Here is a 25,397-nt window from a genome sequence, read left to right as displayed (position 1 = left end):
AAGGACTAAAGGACTAGAGGACAACGTTACGGGCTACAATAGTCCAATACATAGAAAATGGGCCAAGGGCAAAGTCCAAATCCATAGGAAGCGGCTGAGTAGATTGGGGACCTTGCTCAGGATGGCGAAGTGTCCGACATTTTATACCACTCAGTAAAGGAAGACCAAACAGCATGATAAGTAGATAAACGTTTTTGTCGAAGTGCAGTGAGATACTCTAGTTGACTAAGGGCAGATAATCGACGTACGATGATCGGTAATGTAGGTGTTGTCGGTTGTCTCCAGTGTAGCGCTAAGGCCATACGAGCAGCGATGAAGACTTGGAGGCAAAACCTATTTTGATGTGTGGAAAGATGCCCCATTGTATCCCCCAGAAGTGCTACCGCAGGGTTAGGAGGCACCTGTTGCCCAATAACTCGAGACAACCATTCAAGTAACATGGACCAGTACGTTTGGACAATAGGGCAATCCCACCAAATATGTATGTATGTCCCTGGTTGACCACAGCGCCTCCAACAGGCCAGGGGGGTAGAGGGGTACATCCTGTGTAATCGAGCCGGAACGTAGTGCCATTGATACAGGACCTTCATACAATGTTCTTGCAGGCGTGCCGACATTGAGCACTTGCGGGCAGTGAGAAAGATGGTCTCCCACTTTTCCACATCCCACTCAACGTGTAGCGCCTGCTCCCATTTAATAGCGCATGGGGGTTTAGATGCATAGGCGCCTTGCAGCAATTTATAGAGCCAGGAAATCGCCCCCTTCACCACTCTGGCATGCATACAGTAGGATTCAAACATTGATTTGGAGATACAGAAGTGCAAAAGAGCCATTTCCCTTCGGAGAAAGTGAGCTAGTTGAGCGTATTCCAAAAAGGGGAATGTAGTGCCTGGGTATCGGTCTTGAAGAACCGAAAGAGGTATAACCGAGTTCTGATGCAAAAAAAGTCCCATAGAAGTTATACCAAGCTTCTTCCAGGTAGTAAAAGCGGATCCGGGTAACCCCGGGGAAAAACGCAAATTGTGAAAAAGTGCAGAGGAGTGACAGTAGGGAGGATCCCCCACCAACTTGACTTTCCAGCGCGACCACACACGAAGCGTGGTATGGAGTGGGGGGGGGAACAACCCGAATGCTCCGCCAGGTTTCTCTCGGCTGCCAAAAAGCCGCAGTAAGTGGCATACTCCCCAACATAAACTGTTCAATATGCTGCCAAGGTAAGGGATGTTTGGCACAATTGTGGATTTGTAGAATCGCTCTCAATTGAGCTGCGGCATAATACCAGACTAAGTTGGGAACACCCAACCCCCCGTTAAGCTTGGGGCGATAAAGGACGGAGCAGGCAATCCGAGGGGGTCGTTTTCTCCAGATGAAGGCAAAAATCTTCCGTTGCGTGAGTTTGAGGAGATTAGTGGATAGATGTATCGGTAAAGAAAGAAACAAGTAGAGCAATCGAGGTAGGACGTTCATTTTGACGATAGCGATTCTACCCAGCCAGGAATGAGAATCCTGATACCAACGGAGTAGGTCACGATCAACAGTCTTTAATAGAGGGACATAATTAAGCTGAAAGAGATGATCCACATCCGCGGAGAGGTATACTCTTAGATATTTCATGGGTTTAATGGTCCATCGGAAAGGTAGGTCCCTTTGGAGAACCTGGGCATCGGATGGCATGATGTCAATCAGTAAGACCTCCGACTTGTCTAGGTTCACTTTGTATCCGGATACAGAGCTGAACCTTTGTATGGCGGCCAGGACCGCAGGGAGTGACCTCTGAGGTTGAGTCAACGTAAACAGGACATCGTCCGCGAAGAGGGTCATTTTATATTGCCGTTCACCCAGTTGTACTCCCTGGATGCTATCGTCCGATCGAATAGCAGCGGTGAAAGGCTCAAGGAAGAGAGCAAATAGGAGAGGAGAGAGCGGACAACCCTGGCGGGTGCCCCGCGCTATGGGAAATTTAGCTCCGTAGCTTCCATTGACCTTCACCTGAGCAGTTGGCGTATGGTACAGCTGGGTCAGCCACTGAAGGAAATGTGCTCCAAACCCCATTTTGGTGAGTGTGCTAAAGAGAAATGGCCAATGTACCATATCGAACGCTTTTTCAGCGTCGACAGCGAGGAGAGCACTTGGGATGCGTTCTCGGTGAGTCCACCAAATGAGGTCAATAGTGCGGCGAATATTATCCGATGCTGCTCGATCGGGAATAAATCCCGCCTGGTCTGGATGAACCAAATCTGGTAGGAACTTGTTGAGACGTTCAGCCAGAATGCGAGCCAGTATCTTAAGGTCCAGATTTATTAAGGAAATCGGTCGAAACGATCCACATAGGGTAGGATCCTTCCCTGGTTTGGCAATCACCGAGATTCCGGCCGTGTTGGAATGGGGACCCAGGTCTGAGCCCGCCCGTAAGGCGTTGAACAATTCCACCAGCTGTGGGGCTAACGTATTGGAAAAGGTCTTATAGTATTTGCTGGTTAGCCCGTCCAGACCGGGAGCCTTTCCGGGTTTGAGAATTTTGATCGCTTGTTGCACTTCCATCAGGGATATAGGATTATCCAGTAGCCGCTGCTGTTCAGGGGATAATACCGGCAGGTCAACAGACTGGAGATATTGATCGATAGCGGGTTGTACAATGTCCTCCCGTGCGCTATAAAGGTTAGCATAGAATTGAGTAAAACAGGCACCGATGTCAGCGGAGCTGGTCTGAAGGACACCTTGGCTATTCTTAATTTTAGCAATACAATTTCGAAACAGTGTCTGCTTAAGTCGACGTGCAAGCATGCAGCCAGCCTTGTTGCCTCCTTCAAAGTAGAGTTGCCGCGTAATATTTAAAGCGTGCGCTATACTAGCTGCATCCAAATCTTGAAGGGCTTGACGGGCCCGGGTAAGTTGTTTAAATGTCGCATTAGAGGCATTAAGCATGTGTTGTTGGGAGAGAGTTCTAATGTTCTGAAGGATAGTATCCCGTTTTTCGCCTTCCACTTTCTTGCGGTAGGATGCGCGGGCAATGAATTCCCCACGAATATACGCCTTGGAGCATTCCCAGATCAGGGGAACAGTAGTATCAGAAGATGTTTGGTTCCGGAAGTATTCCGACAGGCGACTATCAGCTACTTGAACATACTTCTCGTCGTCCAAAAGGCTCTCGTTAAGTCTCCAGTAGCGGGTGCCCGGCATCACCTCCGGCACCGTAAAATCCAACCACACCGGGGCATGGTCGGACCATGTGATGGGTTCCATTTCCACCCTTGTGATGGAGTTCTGTAAACTTTTATCAACAAGCAGGTAATCAATACGCGTGTAAGAGGAGTGGGGATGCGAATAAAAAGTATATTGTCTGGAGCGGGGATTGCGCTGTCGCTAAATATCGACAAGATTCCAAGTGTCCATCAGGGTAAGCATACATTTGCGTGCCACTCCAGAAGAGCTAGCACCCACTCTAGAGGCATCCAAGGGAGGACGGAGCGTCAGGTTTAGGTCACCACCTAGCACCAAGTGATTACGCGCATCTCTGGTCAGACATCCCTCAAGATTGTGGATAAAGGCTACTTGTGCAGTATTGGGGGCGTACACGTTAATTATGGTAAATATTTCAGACCCAATTCGCAGCACTAGGACCAGTATGCGTCCCTCTGGATCACTAAATTGATGCAGCACCTCATGGACCACGCTTGACGAGACAAGGATAGCAACGCCAGTATATTTGGAGCGCACAGTGCTAGATGCGAAGTATTGAAAAGGATAAGAAGAGTGATGTAACAGCTTCTCGTGGCACTTTTTCAGGTGGGTCTCCTGAAGGAGCGCAATGTCGACATGGAGAGCTCGCAGATCCTGATATAGCAGTTGTCGTTTTCTGTGGGTGTGGAGCCCCTTCACATTAATAGAAAACAATTTAATCATGATACTGCAGAAATAAGACAATAAGCACATTTCCCAAACATGTCCACACTAGAATAGAAGGCAGGTATATGCAGGGTACCATATAAATACAAACAAAGAGTGCTACAGAAAACAAGGTGCAATAATCCCATCCAAACCCAATTTCTGCCCAACCTAACTGGCAGAACACCCATCTATTGGGGGCAAGAGCAAACGTATGTGAGAACATGCCAACTTCACAGCCCCCGAGGGACTCCTCCCCCCCCTGCCGATAGCATATAAATTTACCTTAACATGAGTATATATAAGCTGTAAAAGAGCATACAGGAGAACAATAATGAACCATTGTTGCCCGGTATAGGGCAGAGAGAACTGTCAACAAGATAAAGTCTGAACAGCAAAGCAAACGTAGTATAGGAAAGAACAGCTCAGGAATACATCGGGTGTGCCCAGCTCGAAGAGACAGTCATCCCTGCTCGTGGAGAGAAGATCCGGTGTCCTCAGACTGTCGGCGAAGGCGTCTCCTCCCATTAGGCACCCTTTGCCATCGAGCGACTGTGGATTTTTTTGAGAGCCCCGAATCCGGTTTTGGTACGGTGAAGGAGAATGGCAAATTCGCCGCACGAAATGCTTCCCCCGCCTCAGCCAGAGATTTTACCCTATACGTGGTGCCCTGCATCATAAAGGAAAGCCCAAATGGGAAGGTCCACCTGTAGCGAACCTGCGCCTCCTGCAAGGTTTTCGTGGCCTCCCTAAGATCATAGCGTTTTTTCAACGTGGTGGGAGCAAGGTCCTGAAATATAGCAATGGAGAGGCCTTCCCAGGACCACGTGGGCTGCTTTCTGGTGACCGCGTAAATCTGTGCCTTTTGAGGAAAATCACGAAGACAAAAAATAATGTCTCTAGCCTGATTAGGAAGACGGGGGCCCAACGACCTATGCGCCCGTTCAATGGGTACAGCGGGGGTGCTTACCGCTTCCTCCGAAGTCCCTGCAGGGGAGAGCATTGCAAGGAAGAAGACACAGATTTTTCGTGCCACCTCCGTAGAGTCAGCAAAAGCGTCAGTTTCAGGTATGCCCCGAATCCTAAGGTTATTTCTCCGTGATCGGTTCTCGATATCCTCGAGTTTATCCAAAATTGCCTGTTGCTCTGTTTGTAGAGCATTTTGCTGCGTACTGTGAGCCGCCATATTGAGGGCTTGGGCTTCGACGGTCTGCTCCAGGTCGTCTACGCGATTGTTTAAAGCAGACATATCTTCCCGGATGTCCGCCATAGAGGCCAATAGCTCACTGCGGTGCTGTCGTAAGTCCGCTCGTATCTCCATGAACCAGCCCCGGAGCTCCGCGCGGCCCACAACATCAGCTGTAATGGCGGGGGGAGCCGGGCCTAAGTCAGCTTGCGCGTCCCCGCCGCTTGCCTCTAGTGACGCCGCATCATCACTCGTCTCAGCCGGCTGCGAAAACTCCGGCGGCTGCCGGTGGAACCCGTAATGTTTAAGATCGGCCGTTTTTTTTTTGGCGGCCATGGCACAGGAAAGTGAAGACAGTAGGTCCCAAAAAAGTAAGTCCAGTTAAGGTAAAGCGCAAGAAAAATAGGGGTATAGAGGGCCCAGCTGCAGGAGCTCAGAGCTCACACGTCCATCCACATCGCCTGCGCAACAGCGCCCCCCTGCTTGTTATTGTTTTAATGTAAACCGAAATATGTAACTTTGCTACATGAATTGCGGTATATAAAAATGTTAAATAAATAAATATTACAGGGTGCTATCAAGCTAGTGCAAGAGAACATAGTAGAGCATAGTAGTATGATCAGCACAGTATATAGGTGTACTGTGCTGTTCGTATGTCTCACTCTGCATGTAAAACTGGCCCCTAAACCACCACCAATACCTCACCTTGAGCCATTAGCTGGTCCTCCTATAGAGATATAAATAGTTGAATACTGTGAAGGCCTCCCCAGAGGCTCACTCTCTCTTTTTCTATATTCTCGATATTCCATACTCCATTCCTCTCCCAGCCCAGAAATGGCCAAAATGCAATTTGCAATCTTTAACGCAAATTGCATTACGGCCGTTTTGGGCATATCGCACAGCTTAATGCCAGGAAAAAAGGTGTAGTTATTTCCGACATTAAAAATGTGCAATATTGGCCCTCATTTTAATTAATCCCGTCCCCTTTAAAAAAATTTGCGTTTGCGCCGTGCGATAACATGATTATCGCATGCATTAACGCGTTATCACGTGTTAACGCCATAATGCATTTTGATGAATGACCCTATTGGTTTGTAGGAGCACTGAAAACAATTTTTGTAGTTATATATTAAGTGGAATTTTGTTGTTGATTTATTTGAGATTTTGTACTTGATTTGTATTTTTAACAATCTCCAGATATCTGTTAGTTGCAAGAATGCACAGAGATATGAGATCCCCTTGTTTTTATCTAAACAATTTGCCCTTATTGCAGAGGACCTATCATATTGGGGATCATGTATACAATTATAATCACCCGCTATTACTAAAGGACCTTTCAGATTCATCAGTAAGGTGTTCACTGTCTAAGTGAAAAAAGTATATGCATTGGCATAAAGATTACATATTGTAATTTCTCTAACCATATAATTTGCCTATTAAAATTATATATTTCCCCTCAAGGGCCTTGAGTTCTTTCAATAATTCAAAAGAAATCTGCTTATGAATCAATACTGCCACTCTAGTTTTTTATTGAAAGCTGGTGAATAATAAAAAGATATGAATATAATACTCCTTATATTAACACAATAGTTAAATGCCTTCTACGATCCTCAGCTGGTAGAAATTCAAACCAGGTAGTCAATGCAATTATAGAAGAAACTAAAGACTCTAATGTAATGTAAACCTCCATCTGGGAACCAACGACCTCGATAGAAACAGTATCCAAGCAGTACAGAAAGATTCTCAGTGTCTAGGGAAGGAGATAAAACATATGATTAAAGAATATTGCCTTTTCTAAAATATTATCTGTTCAAGGAAAGGAAAAGCCAGATAGAAAATTTGGCTCAAAACATGGAAAGAAAGTGGTTTTGGATACATTGGAGGCTGGGGCCATGTATGGAACAGTAAAAGACTATACAATAAGGATGGCCTTAATTAACAATGGCAGGAAAGAAGAACCTAAGTGAGAAATTCTGGTCATCATCAGGTATTTAAACTAGAGGATGGGGTTGGCAACAGATGGCCAACGAAGTTGAACTGTCACCCCCAGTCAATACAGGAAGTGAGAGGAGAAAAAAATCAATCAGTTCAACGTTCCATGCTTAAACAAAAGAGTAGAAAAAGTGACTATGAAGAACAGCAGACCAAAGGAGGAAAGCTAGACAGTTATGATCTCAAATGCTAGTAGCCTGGGCAATAAAATACCAGAACTGCAGGCCCCAATGGTGGAGGCAGACATAGACATTATTGCTATTAAAGAGACTTGGTTCACTGAGTTTCTTGATTGGGATACGGCCATCCTGGGTAATAACTTATTATGAAAGATAGAGAGGACAGAAAAGGAGGAAAAGTAGCTCTTTATTTCAAAATCAATATCCAAGCAACTAAAATGCAAGGGATGTCTGGTAGGGAAGAAGCATTATAGGCTGTCCTAAAGAAAGAAGAAGATGGTTCTTTCATTTACACTGGTGTGGTTTATAGGCCTTTGACCCATTCAAAACGTTGGAAAGATGGATGAACTGTTGCTTGTTGGAGATTTTAATCTGTTGAATATGGATTTAGAGTATCCCTACTGTGAAATCCTCAAGAAGTAGAGAGATAGTGGATGCCTTTCAAGGGGCTCTGCTAAAACAAATGGTGATGAAACCCATGAGGATTCTCGATCTAGTCTCACAAATGTGAATAATGTCTCTGTCTGAGTAGGTGCTCACTTGAGTACTAATGATTATCAGTCAGTATGGTTTGGTATCGTAGCCAGGATAGAGAGAAGTCACATAAAAATAAAAAATACTTTGGTAAAATGGGGAAGTAACTTGAGGAGAAACTAGAGATGATGGGTGAAGTGGAAGAACAGTGGGCCAAATTAAAAGAAGCTATTTCAAAGGCAACACATTTGTACATGAGAAATGTAAACGAGTAAAAAGAAAATGAAACTGATCTGGTTCTTAATGGAGTTGGCTGAAAAAATGAAGGCAAAAAGAACAGCATACAGGAAGTACAAAGGTTCCCAAAAAAAGGAACACAGGGAATAATACTTGGTGAAGTTGATGGAAACAGGGAAAGAAATCAGGAAAGTAAAAGGTCACGCAGAAGAAAACATTGCTAAAGAGGTAAAGTGAAGTGACAATATATTTTTCAAATATATCAGGGAAAGGAGGAAGGCCAGAGATGATATTGTAAAATTGAATGACGACAAGGAGCAATGTGGGAAGAAAGATACATTGGCTTCCCATAGAACAAAGAATACAGTTCAAAGTACTGTGCTTAGTACACAAACTTATCCACGACGATAAAGCAGAATGGCTGAACACAGCACTTAGAGTACATGTCCCACACAGAAATTTAAGGTCAGCAAACAGAGCACTCCTTTCCATTCCTTCTGTGAAAACTGCAAGACTTACCCAAGTGAGGGACCAAGCACTGTCTCTAGCTGGTCCCATATTATGGAACTCCATGCCCCTTGACCTTAGACTCCAGAGCAATCATAAACATTTCAAAACACATCTCAAAACCTGGCTTTTCATACAAGCCTTCAAGAAAGAAAATTGAGGCAGGCAATTAATCAAGGATATGCGGCATAAAGCACCGAATGCCTAATTTAATGCTCCTTACTGATTTAGTTCATCCTATTTTTAACTGTAGTCAACCATCAGGACTTATTACCATGAAACACTCAATCCCCCAATTAAATGCCTTTTTTGTTACCGAAAACTAATGACACCCCCTATGTAATGTACGACCCATATTTTTTGATACAGGTGCCCTATTGTAAACCGTTATGATGGTGAATAACTTAATGATGGTATATAAACTCCTAAATAAAAAAAAAATAAAACAAAACTTCAGTTCGGTGTTCACTAAAGAAGACCCTGAAGAAGGACTGCTAGTGGTTGTTAGGAGCATGAATGGCAGTGGGGTAGACACAACCCCATTTACAGAAGAAAAGGTATGGGAAGAGCTAGAAAAACAAAGTGGACAAGGCTGGATGGTGTATATCCCAGAATACTAAAGTAGTTCAGACATGTGCTGGCAGATTCGCTGAAAGACTTGTTCAGTAGATCCCTGGAAATGGGAGTGGTGCCATAAAATTGGAGAATAGCAGTTGTGGTCCTGCTCCACAAAGGTATTAGCTGAGAGGAGGCTGGAAACTACAGGTTGGTTAGCCTCGCCTCGATGGTGGGAAAATTAATGGATACTCTGCTGAATGAGAGGATAGTGAACTATATACAATCAGTTGGGTTTCTGGTACAGCATGGAGAACCTGTCAGACAAATGTGATTGATTTTTTGATTGGGTGACTGGAGAATTGAATCAAAGAAGAGCACTTGATATGATTTACTTGGATTTCAGCAAAGCTTTTGCTAAAGTCCCATGTAGGAGGCTCTTGAAAAAATTGAGAAGCTTGGGTGTGGGTGCTAAGGTGGTGGAGTGGATTACTAACTGGGTGATTGATAGGAGACAATGTGTAATGGTAAATTGAATCCGCTTTGATAAGAGAATAGTGTTAAGAGGAGTGCTTCAAGGATAAGATTTGGGACCAGTTCTATTCAAAATCTTCATGAGTGACATTGAAGAGGGGTTAGAAGGAAAAGTTTGCTAATTTGCAGATGATACTAAGCTCTGCAATAGAGTTGCTATGCCTGAAGGAGTAGAGAAAATGAAAAGTGATCTAAGGAAACTTGGTCAGAGATTTGGCAGCAGTGATTCGGTGCCAAGAAGTGCAGAGTTATGCACCTGGGGTATGGTTATCCAAAAGAGCTGTATGTGATAGGGAGGGGTGAAAGACTAACGTGCATAGGCCAGGTGAGAGACTTTGAGGTGATTGTGTCTGGCGATCTGAAGGCATCAAAGCAATGTGACAAGGCGGTAGCTAAAACCAGAAAGATGCTGGGCTTCATAGAGAGACAAATAACCAGCATGAAAAGGGAGGTGATGATGCCCTTGTACAGGTCCTTGGTGAGGCCTCACCTGGAGCACTGTGTTCAGTTTTTGAGACCGTATTTCAAAAAGGGTAGAGACAGGATGGAAACATTCCAGAGGAAGGCAACCAAAATTGTGTGGAGTCTGTTTCAGAAGATCTATGAGGAGAGGCTGAAGGATCTAAATATGTATATCCTGGAAGAAAGGTTCGGGCGAGATATGATACACACTTTCAGATACCTGACAGGTATTAATAGTGCACAAACTTCAGACCTTTTCCATTGGAAAGGGAATGGTAGATCTAGGAGTAACATTGTGAAATTCCAAGAGGGATGACTCTGAAGAATTACTTCTTTACAGAGAGGTGGTGGATGCTTGGAATGACTTCCCAGAAGAGATGGTGAAGACGAGAACAGTAAATGAATTCTAAAGGGTATGGGACAAATACTGCAGATCCCTAAAGCCTTGAGGTTGAAAAAGAAGAAAGAGGTGGTGTAACATTTGTGCATGGGGTTAACCTGCATGGAGCGGCATTTGCTACCCTTAACAGAAAGCATGAGGGTAACTAGGGAATGACAGCTACTACCTGTAAAGGAGTGGCCTTACTTCCTCTTCACCTATATAGAACCAGATTAAATGCCTGGTCAACCTTAAATCCCAGAGTGGGAGAGAGCTTTGTGGGGGGACCATGCTGGGTCAAGATAAGAGGCTGAGCCTAGCTGAGATGAGGCCCCCAAATCTCCAGGAGAAGGCAGCTCCTGTCCTAAGGTAAGGTTGTAAGTACATTGCTGGAGGTAAGCAGTCTGCCTGATTTTATGATGATTGATATGAATAAAGTGAAGTTTAAGAAGGCTGGATTCAGCCTAAGAAAATTGCTTACTGTCCTTCATATGGTTTTAGTTTAGGGTTTTTTTTTTCTATGCAAGCCACAGAGAAAACCTGAGTCTCCAAGGGGAGGAAAAGAAAAGAAGAGATTTTTTTTTTGTTCTGTGGTTTGCCTGCCAATCGAAAAACAGTTTGGAAGCAAAGCAGTGCTGCTCATTGTGCACAGAGCATTGAGGAATTTAAAAACACTGTGGTGCAGGAAGACACACAAAAGCCAAAGCAGTTAAAAAAAACCTTTCCTTAATTCAGAGAGCTGTGTCTGGAGCTTAAAAATAGTAGAATAGGTTTGAAACATTTACTTGCAAGTAGGACATAAGCTCTGCTTGCCCAAGAAAGTTAGGGAGTCAAAGTGAGTCAGAAGCTGGTGAAGCAGGCTTTTCTTTCTTTCCCCTTTTCCTGTGAAAAAAAGGGAAACTGTATTGCAGAGAGTCTGTGTTTGAAGAGGGTGTGGTCTTTGAAAAGAGAAGTGAAGCTGCAAGTGTTGCTTTGTGTTTGAACAGAGTATAGCCCTCCAAAAGCAAGCATGAATGAACAAGCAGCACAAGCTATAATTCAAAGCCTCCAGGAAGGACAGATTCAATTATAATAGAGTGTTATGAGGAACCAGATGTTCTGGCCAAATCTCAGGAAAATACAGGAAGAGTATAACTTCCAGGTTGGCAGAAGTGAAACTGGAAGCAAAGGAAGCACAGCAGTCTTTGGATCCACATGACTGGTGCTTTACCCTTTAGAGAGACAAAAATTCAGTGGAAGTTAAAAGCAGCCAATGTGCTGGAAACAGAGCACAGCCTGTGGATGCTGTGACAGGAAAACCTGGCAAGGAACCAAGGAACACACCACTGGAACAGGGGGCAATAGACTATCCCAAATTTCAAGAACAGGCAGAGTGGATTGCAAGGTGAATGAACCTGCAGAGACCGTGACTGTTGTACAAGAGAACCTATGGTGGAGCTTTACAGCCTGGCCTGAAAGAGGCAACACAGACTACCCAGAAGAAGGCAGTATAGAGTGGCCTGTGGGAAGTGGCACAGACTGACCAGAGAGAGAATATACAGAGAAACTAAACAAAGGCACTGTAGAAGGACCAAATGCAGATGCTGCAGAGAAGCAGGATGGAGGCATGGAAAAGAGGCCGGATGGAGGCACAGTCATGTGTCCAGATATAGGCACTGTAGGAAGATCTGAGAGAGGTGCTGCAGAATACCCAGATGTAAACATGGCAGATTGGCTAGAAAGTGGTGCTGCAGGTGAAGACAGCACCCAGCAGTCAGAAGACACCATAGTTAAAGTGGGAAAAGAGTGGAAGCCACCACAGGAACTCCCAAGTAAATTCCAGAGAGTCCGGCCAGGGAGGAAGTGAAACCTGGAGCAACAAAGGGACTAAATTGAAGGACTGGGGTGAATACTGGGTAGAGAGCAAATTGGGGTAGTAATGGTGGTATTTGGGGTAACCCTAGTGAGAGGGGGGAACACGACTCTATAGCCCCAACCAAGAGTCTAGATGGCAGAAGTCCAGAAAGAGGGTATTGGGAAGTGAAGCTACTTCCCTGGATGTGATCCAGGGTGAGTGAATATGCTTGCCCCAATGGGTTCAAGCTGAGAGGGTGGGTATATGAAGGAGTGGCCTTACTGCCCCTCCTAAGCTGTGTGTGACCAGGCTAGATTCCTGGTCCACCTTAAAATCCAGAGTGAGAGAGATCTCTCTGAGCGGGACCTTACTAAGGGAGGCTAAGATTCTGAGCCAAGCTGAGATAAGGAGGATCCTGCATCCTAGGAGAAGACAGTTCCTGTCCTAAGGAGAAGTAAGTACACTGCTGGAGGTAAGCAGTCTACCTGATTGTTGATTGATGTGAGTAAAGTGAAGTTTGCTAAGAAGAAGGCTGGAGTCAGTGTGATACATACTTCCAGCCTAAAAAAGTTGCTTGCTAGCCACACTACCCTTAACAGAATGTACGGGAGTAACTTGCACAGAGCGGCAGTTAGTACCATAAGCAAATTACTGGGCAGACTGATGGAACATTTGGTCTTTATTTGCCATCATTACTATGTTACTGTATGTTAGTATATTACTTTAAGATTGCCTTACTGGGTCAGGATACTGGTCTATCAAGCTCAGTATCCTGTTTTCAACAGTGGCCAATCCACTGTTGCAGGATCCCAAAAGGTGTAAATAGATTCTAAAATGCTTATTTCAGGGGTAAGCAATGGATTTCTCAAAATTCGCCTTAATGCCTCATGTACTTTTTCGCCAGGAACTTGTCCAAATCTTTTTTAAGTCCAGCTACACTTTCACCAAATCCTCTGTCAACGAATTCCAGAGATGAATTATATGTTGAATAAAAAAAATATTTTTTCCTATTTGTTTTAAATGTAGTACTTAGTAACTTCATTGCATGTCCCCCTAGTCTTTGAACTTTTTGAAAGAATAAACAGATTTGTGTTCACCCATTCAATACCACTCATTATTTTATAGACTTCTATCATATCTCCCTTCTGCTATGTCTTCTCCAAGCTGAAGAGCCATAAAATCTTTAGCCTTTCTTTCTAGGGGAGTCATGTTGCGCTTGGGGGTGCACCCTTGTCCTGGAGCAGTGGAGAATGGCTCCCTGGTAGTGACCAGGATGCACCTGCACCCAGGGGGCGGAGCACTGGAGGAGACAGAGGCTGGGATAAGCTTCACACTGGAAGACCGCGGTCCCCCCGGGTGGAACCCGTAGGGACCCGGGCCGCTTGGACTTAGGTGGGCCTCGCAGGGTCTCCTGGAGAGGTGGTTGACAGGCGTGCCCAAGGACAGTAAAGGAGCATTGTCGGTCTTAAGACTGAGGTTCAGATGGAGCAAGGAAGACCAGAACAGCGTAGGCAATGACAAGGCAAGGGACAGAGCCAGAATCAGGAGATGTAGTCAATCAGGCAGGGGTCAGAATCTGAGGGTGAGTCCGAGGAGTAGTCGGGCAAGGCAGAGGTCAGGTTCCGGAGGTCAGACGAGGTCACAAGGCAGGCAGAGGTCAGGATGCAGCCAGCAGACAGGAAGGTTGAGGAACAGGCTGAGGTCAGTACCAAAGAGACAGTCCGAGGGTACTACCTGGGGAGACGAACAGAAGGACGCTGGAACAAGGCTGGAACAGTAGGATGCAGGAACAAGGCTGGAACAGTAGTTTACTGGAGCAAGGCTGGAACAAGACTGGAACAAGGCTTAGAACGCAGTGACAATCTATCACACACTACAGTGCCGACACGATTGCCAAGGCAAGGAAGTGCAGGCAGGGACTTCCTTAAGGGAGCTAGGACCTACCCCTGGCCCTACAAGAAGCTGGGTGGTCCGTGCGCACGTAGGGGCGTGGCCAACACCACGAGAGATGCCGAATTTCAGCGTGAGGTCCTATATGCAGTGGAATGCCCGGCGACTGCTGCCACGGGAGGCCGAGGCCCGGAGGTGCTCGCGGATACCGCTGGGGAGGCCGACCCAGGACCTGCAGAGGCGTCAAGAGGTGAGCAGGCTCGTGCATGGGATGGACGCAGACAAGTCATGGGATGGCGCAACAAGTCATTCCATCCCTTTTATCATTTTGATTTCCCTTCTCTGTACCATTTCTAATTCTGCTGTATCTCTTTTGAGATACAGTGACGAGAACTACTCATAGTATTCAAGCTATGGTTGCACCATCCTTTCAGTTGAAAATAGGGCATTCTATATTCCCCCACCCCAATGTAGCAACCATATCACTGGAGGTATAGTGTGAGTCTCCCCTCCCATACCCCACATGTATACAAAAGATTGTGGGGTTCAGTAGAACTCCCAAGCACCACCTCTTAGCCCTCCCTCGCACTCTCAAACATTCAGAAATTAATAGAGGTGGCTGACTTCCAAACCCTGGACCTTGCCCCTATCATGTGATAGCACTGACCTGACCTTGCCCCTATTTCGATAAATGGCACTGACCGGGGCTGCGCAGTCCAGATGTATTCCACGCATTAAGAAAGGTGGAAGGAAGGCAAAATATTACTGGCATGATTCAAAGGTGAGGTAAAAGAGCTATTTTAGCCAAAAAAGCATCCTTCAAAAATTGGAAGAAGGATCCATCTGAAGAAAATAGAATAAAGCATAAGCATTGTCAAGTTAAGTGTAAAACATTGATAAGACAGGCAAAGAGAGAATTTGAAATGAAGTTGGCCGTAGAGGCAAAAATTCATAATAAAAACTTTAAAAAATATATACGAAGCAAGAAACCTGTGAGGAAGTCGGTTGGACTGTTCGATGACTGAGGGGATAAAGAGGCTCTTTGGGAAGTTAAGGCCATTGCAGAAAAACTAAATAAATTATTTGCTTCCGTGTTTACTAATGAGGATGTTGGGGAGATACCAGTTCTAGAGATGGTTTTCAAGGGTGATGAGTCAGACGAACTGAACCAAATCACTGTGAACCTGGAAGATGTAGTCAGATTGACAAACTAAAGAGTAGCAAATCACCTGGACCAGATGGTATGCATCCTAGGGTACTGAAGGAACTAAAAAATGAAATTTCTGATCTATTAGTTAACATTTGTTACCTATCATTAAAATCATCCATTGGCCACCCTCCAGTCATTAGTTACAATGTAACCCTAATATTTAAAAAGGGCTCCAGGGGCAATCCGGGAATCTATAGACCAGTGAGCCTGACTTCAGTGCCGGGAAAAAGTAGTGAAACTATTCTAAAGATCAAAATCATAGAGCATATAAAAAGACATGTTTTAATGGAACACAGTCGTCATAGATTTATCCAAGGGAAGTCTTGCCTAACAAATCTGCTTCATTTTTTTTAAGGGGTTAATAAATATGTGGATAAAAGTGAACCGTAGATGTAGTGTATTTGGATTTTTAGAAGGCATTTGACAAAGTCCCTCATGAGAGGCTTCTAAGAAAATTAAAAAGTCATGGCATAAGAGGCAATGTCCTTTTGTGGATTACAAACTGGTTAAAAGACAAGAAACAGAGTAGGATTAAATGGTCAATTTTCTCAGTGGAATAGGGTAAACAGTGGAGTGCTTCAGGGATCTGTACTTGGACTGGTGCTTTTCAATATATTTATTAATGATCTGGAAAAGAATATGACAAGTGAGATCATCAATTTTGCAGATGATACAAAATTATTTAGAGTAGTTAAATCACAAGTGGATTGTGATACATTACAGGAGGACCTTGCGAGACAGGAAGATTGGGCATCCAAATGGCAGATGAAATTTAATGTGGACAAGTTCAAGGTTTTGCATATAGGGAAAAATAACCCTTGCTGTAGTTATACGATGTTAGGTTCCATATTAGGAGCTACCACCCAGGAAAAAGAACGAGGCATCATAGTGGATAATACTTTGAAGTCATCAGCTCAGGGTGCCGCATCAGTCAAAAAAGCAAACAATATTAGGAATTATTAGGATGGGAATGGTTAATAAAATGGAAAATGTCACTTTTCCACAAAGTCTACATTAATGATCAGTTAAATCAACAATCTAACTACAATCAATACCACCAACCAAACCCACGCAAGAAAGGAACAGAAACAACAACCGGCATCAACCATAGTTATACCAATATGAACTTATAAGAAACAACACTAAGAGTCTACCTCTAAGGTGAATAAATCCCAATACCGTTACCATCATCCTTTCCCTTTCTCTCCATCTCTTCCTTTTCCCCCCTGACCTCTCCCCCTTCCCTCCATCCCTCCCACTGTCATTTTTGCAATGATCAACTATGTTTAATTATCGGTATTCTGTTTGAATCTTGTAAACCGTTATAATGGCTACACTGAATGACGGTATATAAAACGTAATAAATAAATAAATAATGCCTCTGTATTGCTCCAAGGTGAGACCGCACCTTGAATATTGTGTACAATTCTGGTCGCTGCCTTTCAAAAAAGATATAGTTGTGATGGAGAAGGCACAGAGAAGGGCAACCAAAATGATAAAGGGGATGGAACAGCTCCCCTGTGTGGAAAGGTTGAAGAGGTTAGGTGGAGAGGTTTCATGAAGGTAGTATAAGGCTGCAGAGCAGGCAAAATCCTAACACTCATGCTACTGTAATTTTACCCAACAGCTCCGATAATTATAATACTTGTACGATTCATTTTTCGAGGAGGCTGATTAACTCATCATCAGCTACACTTTCAGATATTCCTACAAAGCATAGCTGTTACGTCATGAGCAGTTTTTTAAATCATTTATCGTAGCCCCTTTTTCGGCCTCCAATTTCTCAAGTGTAGTAAGTTTCTCTGATATTGTGTAGGTTTCATCCTCTCCATTTGAAATCCTTGTTTCTGCTTAATCCATTTTTCAGTATCATTAATGGCATTCTTAATATCCACAATGTTAGAGTTTGTTTCAAATTTATGCTCTAGGGCAGTAGTCCCCAAACCTGTCCTGGAGGGCCACCAGCCAGTCGGGTTTTTGGGATATCCTCAATGAATATGCATGAGAGAAAATGTACATGTTATGGAGGCAGTGCATGCAAATTTTCTCTCATGCATATTCATTGAGGATATCCCAAAAACCCGACTGGCTGGTGGCCCTCCAGGACAGGTTTGGGGACCACTGCTCTAGGGCTTCTTCAAATGACTTAGTGAGACTTACAGTCGCTGCATCATCAAATGACCAGGCCATTGTTGTTCCTTTCTGCTGTTCCACCATCATAGGCTCAGCTGTTTTGCTGTTATATTTGTCTTTTTTTTAACAGCTTTATTGGACTATCTTTATTGTATTTTTTACCATGAATCTGCCCATACACCTGTCCGATCATATTTGATTTTGCCAAATCCGAAAAAGAATATAAATTATGGTCCAAAAAAGTAAAAAGCAGGGGGTGGCACCTGGAGCTTCTAGTCAACATGTACTTTTAGAATTTTTTTTTTTTTAATTTTCTGTTGCTAAGTTGGCTGAGGACCCTTAACTTCACCTTGAATTGTCAGCAGGATATGACCTTCGTATCAATTGTCATTTCTTAAACATATATAGAATATTCAATTTCTTTTCATACAATCTTATTAAATGAAACAAAGGGCATTAACTCTTTTAAAATCCATTTTACAGCTAAAGATTTACCATTTGATGTTTTCTGTTTCTGTTTTAAAAGATTGTTTTGTTTTATAAAAACAATTTAGTTAATTATAGCAATTGGGAGCAGTGGAATGCCTTTTTGGATGGGGGTGGAGGCAAGCCAACCAAACTCCACCCCATCTCTCTGTATCCTCCTCGTCCCTACCCCTCTCTATCCCCCCCCCCCCCATTCTCTCCCTCTCTTCCATTGCCCCACCCCCCTCTCTTTCTCTCTTATAATCCACCTTCCTTCCTCCCATGCTGAGCTTTGGCAGGAAGAAGGAGCAGTGGTGCCTTGTTCCACATTCTCTTCCTCTGCAGCCTGGCCAAGTGTTCCTTTTAACCATGCTGTACAGAGTTCCATGCAATCCAAAGTAGCAAAAGTGCCCAGAGCTGCAGGAGAGGACACCATGGATAAACTGATGCTCAACTTCTCCTCCACCTGCATGACATGGCCACATGTCATGCAGGTGGAAGGGAAATCTGGCCCTTCCAGCGATTCTGCTGGAAGGGCCAGATTTTGGTCAGATCATTGCTCCTGTAGGACCCCCTTCCTCCCCCAATTTCAAAGCAGTGGTCCTCTTTGCCTAGAATTCCACTATCCAGAGTGGCCTATAAGAAAATAGACCTTTTTTGCTGGTTGCAATGCTTTTTATCAGATCAACATAAAAAACAATCCAAAAGATTATTATGTATTAAGAGTCTTTGAGAGCCTGTTATTATGGCTGGATAATTCTTATGTTGGAACAATTACAAGTATCACAAAAACAAAACAGCACTCTGTCATCTTTATGACTTTAATTTGTGGCATTGGCTCCTTTAACTAATAAATGCACAACTGGTGTGGATTATTGCTAAATTTACATTTACCAAAGCTAGTGTGGTGTTTGAATTTAGATATTTGTTATACATAAAACTTTGGTATTGATAGAATTAATATTCATTTTATTTTTTTTACTAGGAAATAATGTTATGAGGACCATCCATGGTGTGGGAGAAATGATGACCCAAATGGTCCTCAGCAGAGGATCAATCTTTCCTATGTCTGTACCTGATGTGCAGCCAAGCCTCCATCCCAACAAACACACTAGTATCGCAGATAGTGAAGACATAATTGTAATGGACACAAAGTTAAAAATTATTGAGATTTTACAGGTAAAAATAGTATTTTTAAAATACTAGTGGCTTAAATCACTTTTTTACTCTTCTCACACCTCTTTTGCCTCTACATTACATTTTTTTGACATTTAAAGAAAGGGACTCCTCTTTTTAAAAAATAAATAATTATTTTTCATTTTTGTAAGTCCCTGGCAGAAGTTCATTTATGAGCTAGACCTCATCCTTGCTGTCTGCATAATAGGAACTTACACTCCTATTAGAAGGAATTGTAAATATTAGGGAAGTTCATTTTGGTCATATTTTCATTGGATTGTCTAGAACTGTTTTACAATTTTTACTAATATTTATGAGATATAAAAATGAAAGAATTAGCTGAATTTTCTAATGAGAGAGAAGATCCCTCTTCTCTCCCATTCTTTCTTTCCTCTTAAATTTCATTAAAATTGAGCAAGTATGAGTCATTGCTTGTTTACTAGCAGCTCCAACTAAAGATTTTATATGATGGATGCTGAGCCTATTTTGATATTACACATAAAAAATTTTTAAATTTGTTCTTATACAGTGAAATAGAGGTCAACAGAAAATGTCAGACAATACCTTTTTATTGAATTTACTTAATACAATTGTTACAGTCTTACAAAAATTGTACTCCCTTAGTCAAGTAAAGGCAAAATAAGTCATCAGTAATTGCATGTTAGAAACAAAATACCATATCTTTTAAAATCTTATTTTGAAAACTCCCTTTCAGTTTATCCTGAGTGTTCGATTGGATTACAGAATATCATATATGCTATCCATCTACAAAATAGAATTTGGAGAAAACAACACAAATGTGGAAAATTCAGCTTCAACATTGTCACCACCAGATTCACCTACTTTATCAGGTATATTCTGCTTTCTATGTTATATGTTACTGTTTGTATATTTATTCATGTTCATTTTCAAAGTAGTGGCACCATAGATAGAGGATAATGACAATGCATCTGTGTTAAATTGTGATTTTTGCTTGTTTACGATTTTACTAAGAAAAATCTGTTTTCCTGAAATGCGACCACATGCATTTATGGTTTTGTTTACAGTGAGATAAAGGGCAACAGAAAACTGCATATTGCTGCAAATTTTAGAAAAGCAACTTGTGTGCTATTTAAAATACATGGAGGGAAATACATTCCCTTGAACTTTTTAGCATATTTTATAAAATAAAAAGCTCTTAGGGGTGGATTTTAAAAGGGTTACGCGCGTAACCCTTTTAAACCCCTCCTGTGCGTGCCGAGCCTATTTTGCATAGGCCCAGCGACGCGTGTAAATCCCGGGGCTTGAAAAAAGGGGTGGGGAGTGGGCGGGGCGGGACCGGGACCGAGGGCTCTGGCCCCCCGGCCGTGCCGGGGGATCGTGCACCGGCACTTGGCCGGCGCGTGCAACCTACGCCTGCTAGGAGGCAGGCGTAAATAAAAAAAATAAAGGTAGGGGGGATTTAGGTAGGACTGGGGGGAGGGTTAGATAGGGGAATGTGGGGGGCGGAAGGAAAGTTCCCTACTAGGCCGCTCCGATTTCGGAGCGGCCTAGTAGGGAACGGGGAAAGCCATCGGGGCTCCCCTAGGGCTCGGTGCGTGCAAGGTGCACAAGTGTTCACCCCCTTGCGCGCACAGACCCCGGATTTTATAACATATGCGTGACTGCATGCACAAATCTACGACCGCACGTAGATGCGAAAATCTGGCCCTTATGTGTTTGCTTTGTCCATTTGTCTGTCTGTAACACATTTGTCATAGGTGGGGAGTTAGGCGGGTGAACTCCACAAAAGCCCTCCACCAGCTAGCTACTCACCATATTCACCCCTCCCAACTCACACAGTCCCATACAATCACCTTCCAGAACATTCCTCCCAACTTGGAGTCAATTGCAAGACACGCACACATATATGCTAGTCATGGAGTCATATAACATGCTTTTTTAAGTTGCTATATTTATTTATTTATTTATTTATTTATTTAACGATTTTTATATACAGACATTCATCAGTGATATCACATCGGTTCACAACGTAACATATAACTAGTGCTTGGAAAAGCACTTTACATCGAACAAGTTTAACATAAAACAAATATAACATATTAACAAGAGAGTAATTGAAAGGAGGGGGAAATATAGAGGTGAACATAATATAAAATAACATATTAACAAGAGAATAAATGACTGGGGGGGGAAATGTGAAGGAGAATTAAGAATTAAGTTAATTCTTAAATTATTGTAAGCTAGGATTGCAATTATATACAATATGTACAATAATAGGGGAGAGCATATAATGTAGCATTTGTGTGGAAAAAGGGAGGGAGGGAGGGGGGAAAAGGGATAGGAAGGGGGTTAAGGGTAACACAATAGTGAGTGAGGGGAAGTTTGGGGTATATTTTTAGAGGAAAGTCAGGTCTTGAAGGGAACATGGATGAGAGCGAGGAGAATTTACGTGTATGCTTTAGAGAAGAGCCAGGTCTTAAGCTTTCGCTTGAAGGTTTTTAGGCATTCTTCTTGTTTTAATTCGACTGGCATTGTGTTCCAGAGGGTTGGCCCAGCGATTGATATGGCACGTGTTCTAGTGGAAGTAAGTTTGTAGAGTTTGGGTGAGGTGGTAGGCATGGTGGCGAGGTGAATGTGTCTGGTGGGTTTATTAGATTGGTGAAATCGGAAGGTGTCATTAAACCAATTCATTTCAGGATTATATAAGGCCTTATGAACAAGAGAAAGAGCCTTATATTGTATGCGGGAAGTTATAGGGAGCCAATGCAAATCTTTTAGGACCGGTGTGATATGGTCATGTCTGTGTGTGTTGGTCAAAATCCGGGCTGTTGTGTTTTGCAATATTTGAATGGGGTGGATGGCATTGTTTGGTAAGCCGAGGAGGAGGGAATTACAGTAGTCGGTTTTAGCAAAGATGATGGTTTGTAGAACAGTGCGGAAGTCGGGTGGATGAAGTAGAGGTTTAAGTTTCTTTAGGGTGTGAAGTTTAAAGAAACCATCCTTTAGTATGTTACTGATGAATTTCTTCAGCGTGAAGTGACCATCGAGTATGATTCCCAGATCACGGACTTGTTGGGCAAATGGGAGATGTGAGATAGCGTAGGGGTTCAGTTGGTTTTGTGGTGAGATAAGCATAATTTCAGTTTTAGTTGTATTAAGAGCTAAGTGGATGGAAGATAGGAGATTGTTTATGGATAGGAGAGTATCCTTCCAGATATCCATGGTTTTTGAAAGAGAGTCAGTGATGGGGATGAGCAACTGAACGTCGTCGGCGTAAATATAATGAGGGAGGTTGAGACTGGAAAGGAGGTAACAGAGGGGTAAGATGTAGATATTGAAGAGGGTTGAGGAGAGTGATGAGCCTTGTGGAACACCTTGTTTGAGGGGGATGGCTTTAGATACATGGTTTCCTAGTTGAATTTTGAAGTTTCTATTACTGAGATAGGAGTTGAACCAATTGAGGGCAACCCCTGTGATGCCAATTTCAGATAACCGCTGTATAAGAATGGAGTGACTGATGGTGTCAAATGCAGAAGAGATATCTAGAAAGGCAAGAATATAAGATTGACCTTTCTCGAATCCTTTGAGTATATGATCTGACAAGGAAAGTAGAAGAGTCTCAGTGCTGTGATATTTCCGAAAACCGTACTGAGCAGGGGCAAGAATGTGGTTATCCTCGAGGTATTCTGTGAGTTGTTTGTTGACGGTTTTTTCAAGGAGTTTAGAAATAAAAGGTAGATTGGAAATGGGGCGGTAATTGGCTAGATCAGAGGGGTCAAGTTTGGGTTTTTTTAGTATAGGTTTGACGATTGCCTGTTTGAGGGGGGCAGGTACCTGACCAGAATTAATGGACAAGTTGATGATATTAGTTAAGGGTTTAGCAATAAGGTTAGGTATTGAGAGAAGATGTTTAGTGGGAATAGTATCAGATGGGTGGGTGGAGGGTTTGGCTTTTTTAATGAGAATTTCAATTTCTAGTGTAGAAGTGCAGTCTAGAGAGGAGAGAGTTTTAGTATTGTCGCTAGTCCTTATTTGTTTGATAGGAATGGAGGGAGCATTAGTGAACTTGGATAACAACTTGTCTATTTTGGTTTGGAAAAAAGTGGCAAGTTCTTCACATTTGGATTTAACTACATCATCTGGGATGTCAGAGGATGCTGACTTGGTAAGGGAACTAACGTACTCATATAACACTTTAGGGTTGAATTGGAATTGGTGTATTTTGTTAGCGAAGAAATCTCGTTTCGTTGTGTTAAGTTTTTCTCTATACAGATGTAAAGAGGATTTAAATTGTGCTTGGTGTTTATGTGAAGGATCATTGCGCCAGATCTTTTCAGATTTTCGAAGGTGTTGTTTGAGATTTTTTAGTTCTTGGGAGTACCAAGGTTTCTTTTTGTTATTGTTTTGTGAGCAGAGGAGTTTGGCTTGTAGGGGGCATGTAGAGTTGGCTATATTATTAGTAATGTCATACCAGGAGGCAAGTGCTGTGTCTGCATTTGAGAGGTCTAAGTGATCCAGGTTGTTTGAGACTGCTGAGATAAGGTCATCTCTGGTACAATTTTTTCTGTAATGGATAGTTTTATTAGTGTTGTCATGGCGTGTAGGTATCTTGATTGAGAGAGATGCATTGATGAGGTGGTGATCTGACCAGGGGATGGGAGTGTAGGAAGGAGAATCAGTTTGAATGAGGGCATTAGTGAAGAGGAGATCAAGGTATGGCCCGCCTTGTGAGTAGGGAAATCCAATGGATTGCTTGTAGCCTAGGGCATTTAGTGAATCGAGTATGGCATCACATGATGGGGTCCGGGGGGAGCTATCGACATGCAGGTTGAAGTCACCTAGTATGATTGCTGGGATGTCGATGGCGATGTTCTTTGCGATGTATTCTATGAGGGTTGATGGATTGCTATGTAAGGTTCCTGGGGGAGCATAGACAAGGCAGATTTGTAAAGATGGAGATTTGAAAAGTCCTATTTCAATTTTAGGGGGGGGAGGGATGGGGTGGAGAATCATGTTGAATTTTTTCTTTATGGTTAAAAGTAAACCACCTCCTTTCTTTTTTGGCCTGGGGATGGAAAAGATGTCATATGTATCGGATGGAAGCTGGTTTAAGAGAACCGTATCAGAGTCCTTTAGCCAGGACTCTGTTATGGCACAGATATCTGGATTTTGGTCTATGAGTAGGTCACTAAGCAGAGGGGTTTTTTTGTTTAGGGACTGGGCATTGAGGAGAACGAGAGAGAGAGCAGTAAGGCCAATGATTTGGGTGAGAGGGGGGGAGATCATGGAAGGGAGAATGGTTCTTAGATGTGAGTGGTGTCGTGGGTATAGGGGAAAGATGGACCTGCATTTGTTGTATTTGAGAGTGGTGATCTGGTGCTGATGCATATTGTAAGGGTGGGGTGTTAGGAAGTAGTGTGTGAGTGGAGGTGGGAGAGGATGATAATAAAAGGGGGTTCTTATCAGTTAGGTTGTAGAATGCGCTGAGGCAGAAGTGAGGATTAGTGAATGTGTAGTGGGAGAGGTGAGTGTGAGAGGGGATTGGTAATGTATGATAGAGCGAGATCCAATGTATGGAGGGTGTGGGAAGGGAAGATACGTATGTGCAGAGTGATTGACAGGATACTGTAGTGGAGAGGTACCCAGTAATTATCAAATACAATAATGGTAGTTATCAAATACACATCGAATATCCAATACAGTAGGTAACAAATGCACAGCAATCATCAAATACAGTAGTTATGAGAGCAGGGACAGGGCAGGAATAAAGGTGAAGAACAAAATAGGAGGCACCAATGGTTTTAAATCCCTGTGAGAGTAATGGCTGGCATGTGGCGTTGGAGCCGTCTTGCGCTGGAATGGGAGGGGTTTTACTTAACAGGATAGGACACTTCCTACTAAGTACTACTACTATGTCCTTTGTCTGTGGCTGGGCAACGATGCCGAGAGGGCTGTCCAGGAAATGGTGCACACACTCTAGTAAAGGGTACTGAAGGAGTTGACGTGAGGCGAGCAATTGGGAGCGTCTAGCGGTGCTGAACTACGGGGCTGCTCAAAGGGGCGCTCAAAGGGACAGGCCCCTTTGACGCGCTCCTTCGGTGCGCAGCGCCGGAGATAGGGGAATTTAAAGGCCTCAGAGTCAATCAAGATAGGCTGGGGCGTGCCAATATGAAGGCTGGAGGCGTACAATTTCTGTGGAGCTTTCTCCGTTAGGTTTCTGCTTCCTGGCTTCTGATTAGTTGAAGCCGCGTGTGGGAGGGCCGTTTGGGGTCCCACGTGGTCCGCTGGATCGGGCTCGGTCTCAGGGCGTCTCGGGC

General features: G+C 43.4%; 1 protein-coding gene across 1 annotated transcript in view; it reads left to right on the top strand.

Moving 5' to 3' along the window:
* Positions 1 to 25,397, top strand: part of ITPR2 (inositol 1,4,5-trisphosphate receptor type 2) — a 1,380,003-nt gene that overhangs the window by 527,010 nt on the left and 827,596 nt on the right. The window contains 2 exon segments of the mRNA XM_029597493.1: positions 18,908 to 19,101; positions 19,814 to 19,949. Of these exon segments, the coding sequence (XP_029453353.1) occupies positions 18,908 to 19,101; positions 19,814 to 19,949 (330 nt within the window).

The sequence above is a fragment of the Rhinatrema bivittatum genome, chromosome 4, assembly GCF_901001135.1.
Source record: "Rhinatrema bivittatum chromosome 4, aRhiBiv1.1, whole genome shotgun sequence".
Lineage (NCBI taxonomy): Eukaryota > Metazoa > Chordata > Amphibia > Gymnophiona > Rhinatrematidae > Rhinatrema > Rhinatrema bivittatum.
The sequence above is the reverse complement of the archived record's forward strand: the minus strand, read 5'-3'. Positions and strand labels throughout refer to the sequence as shown.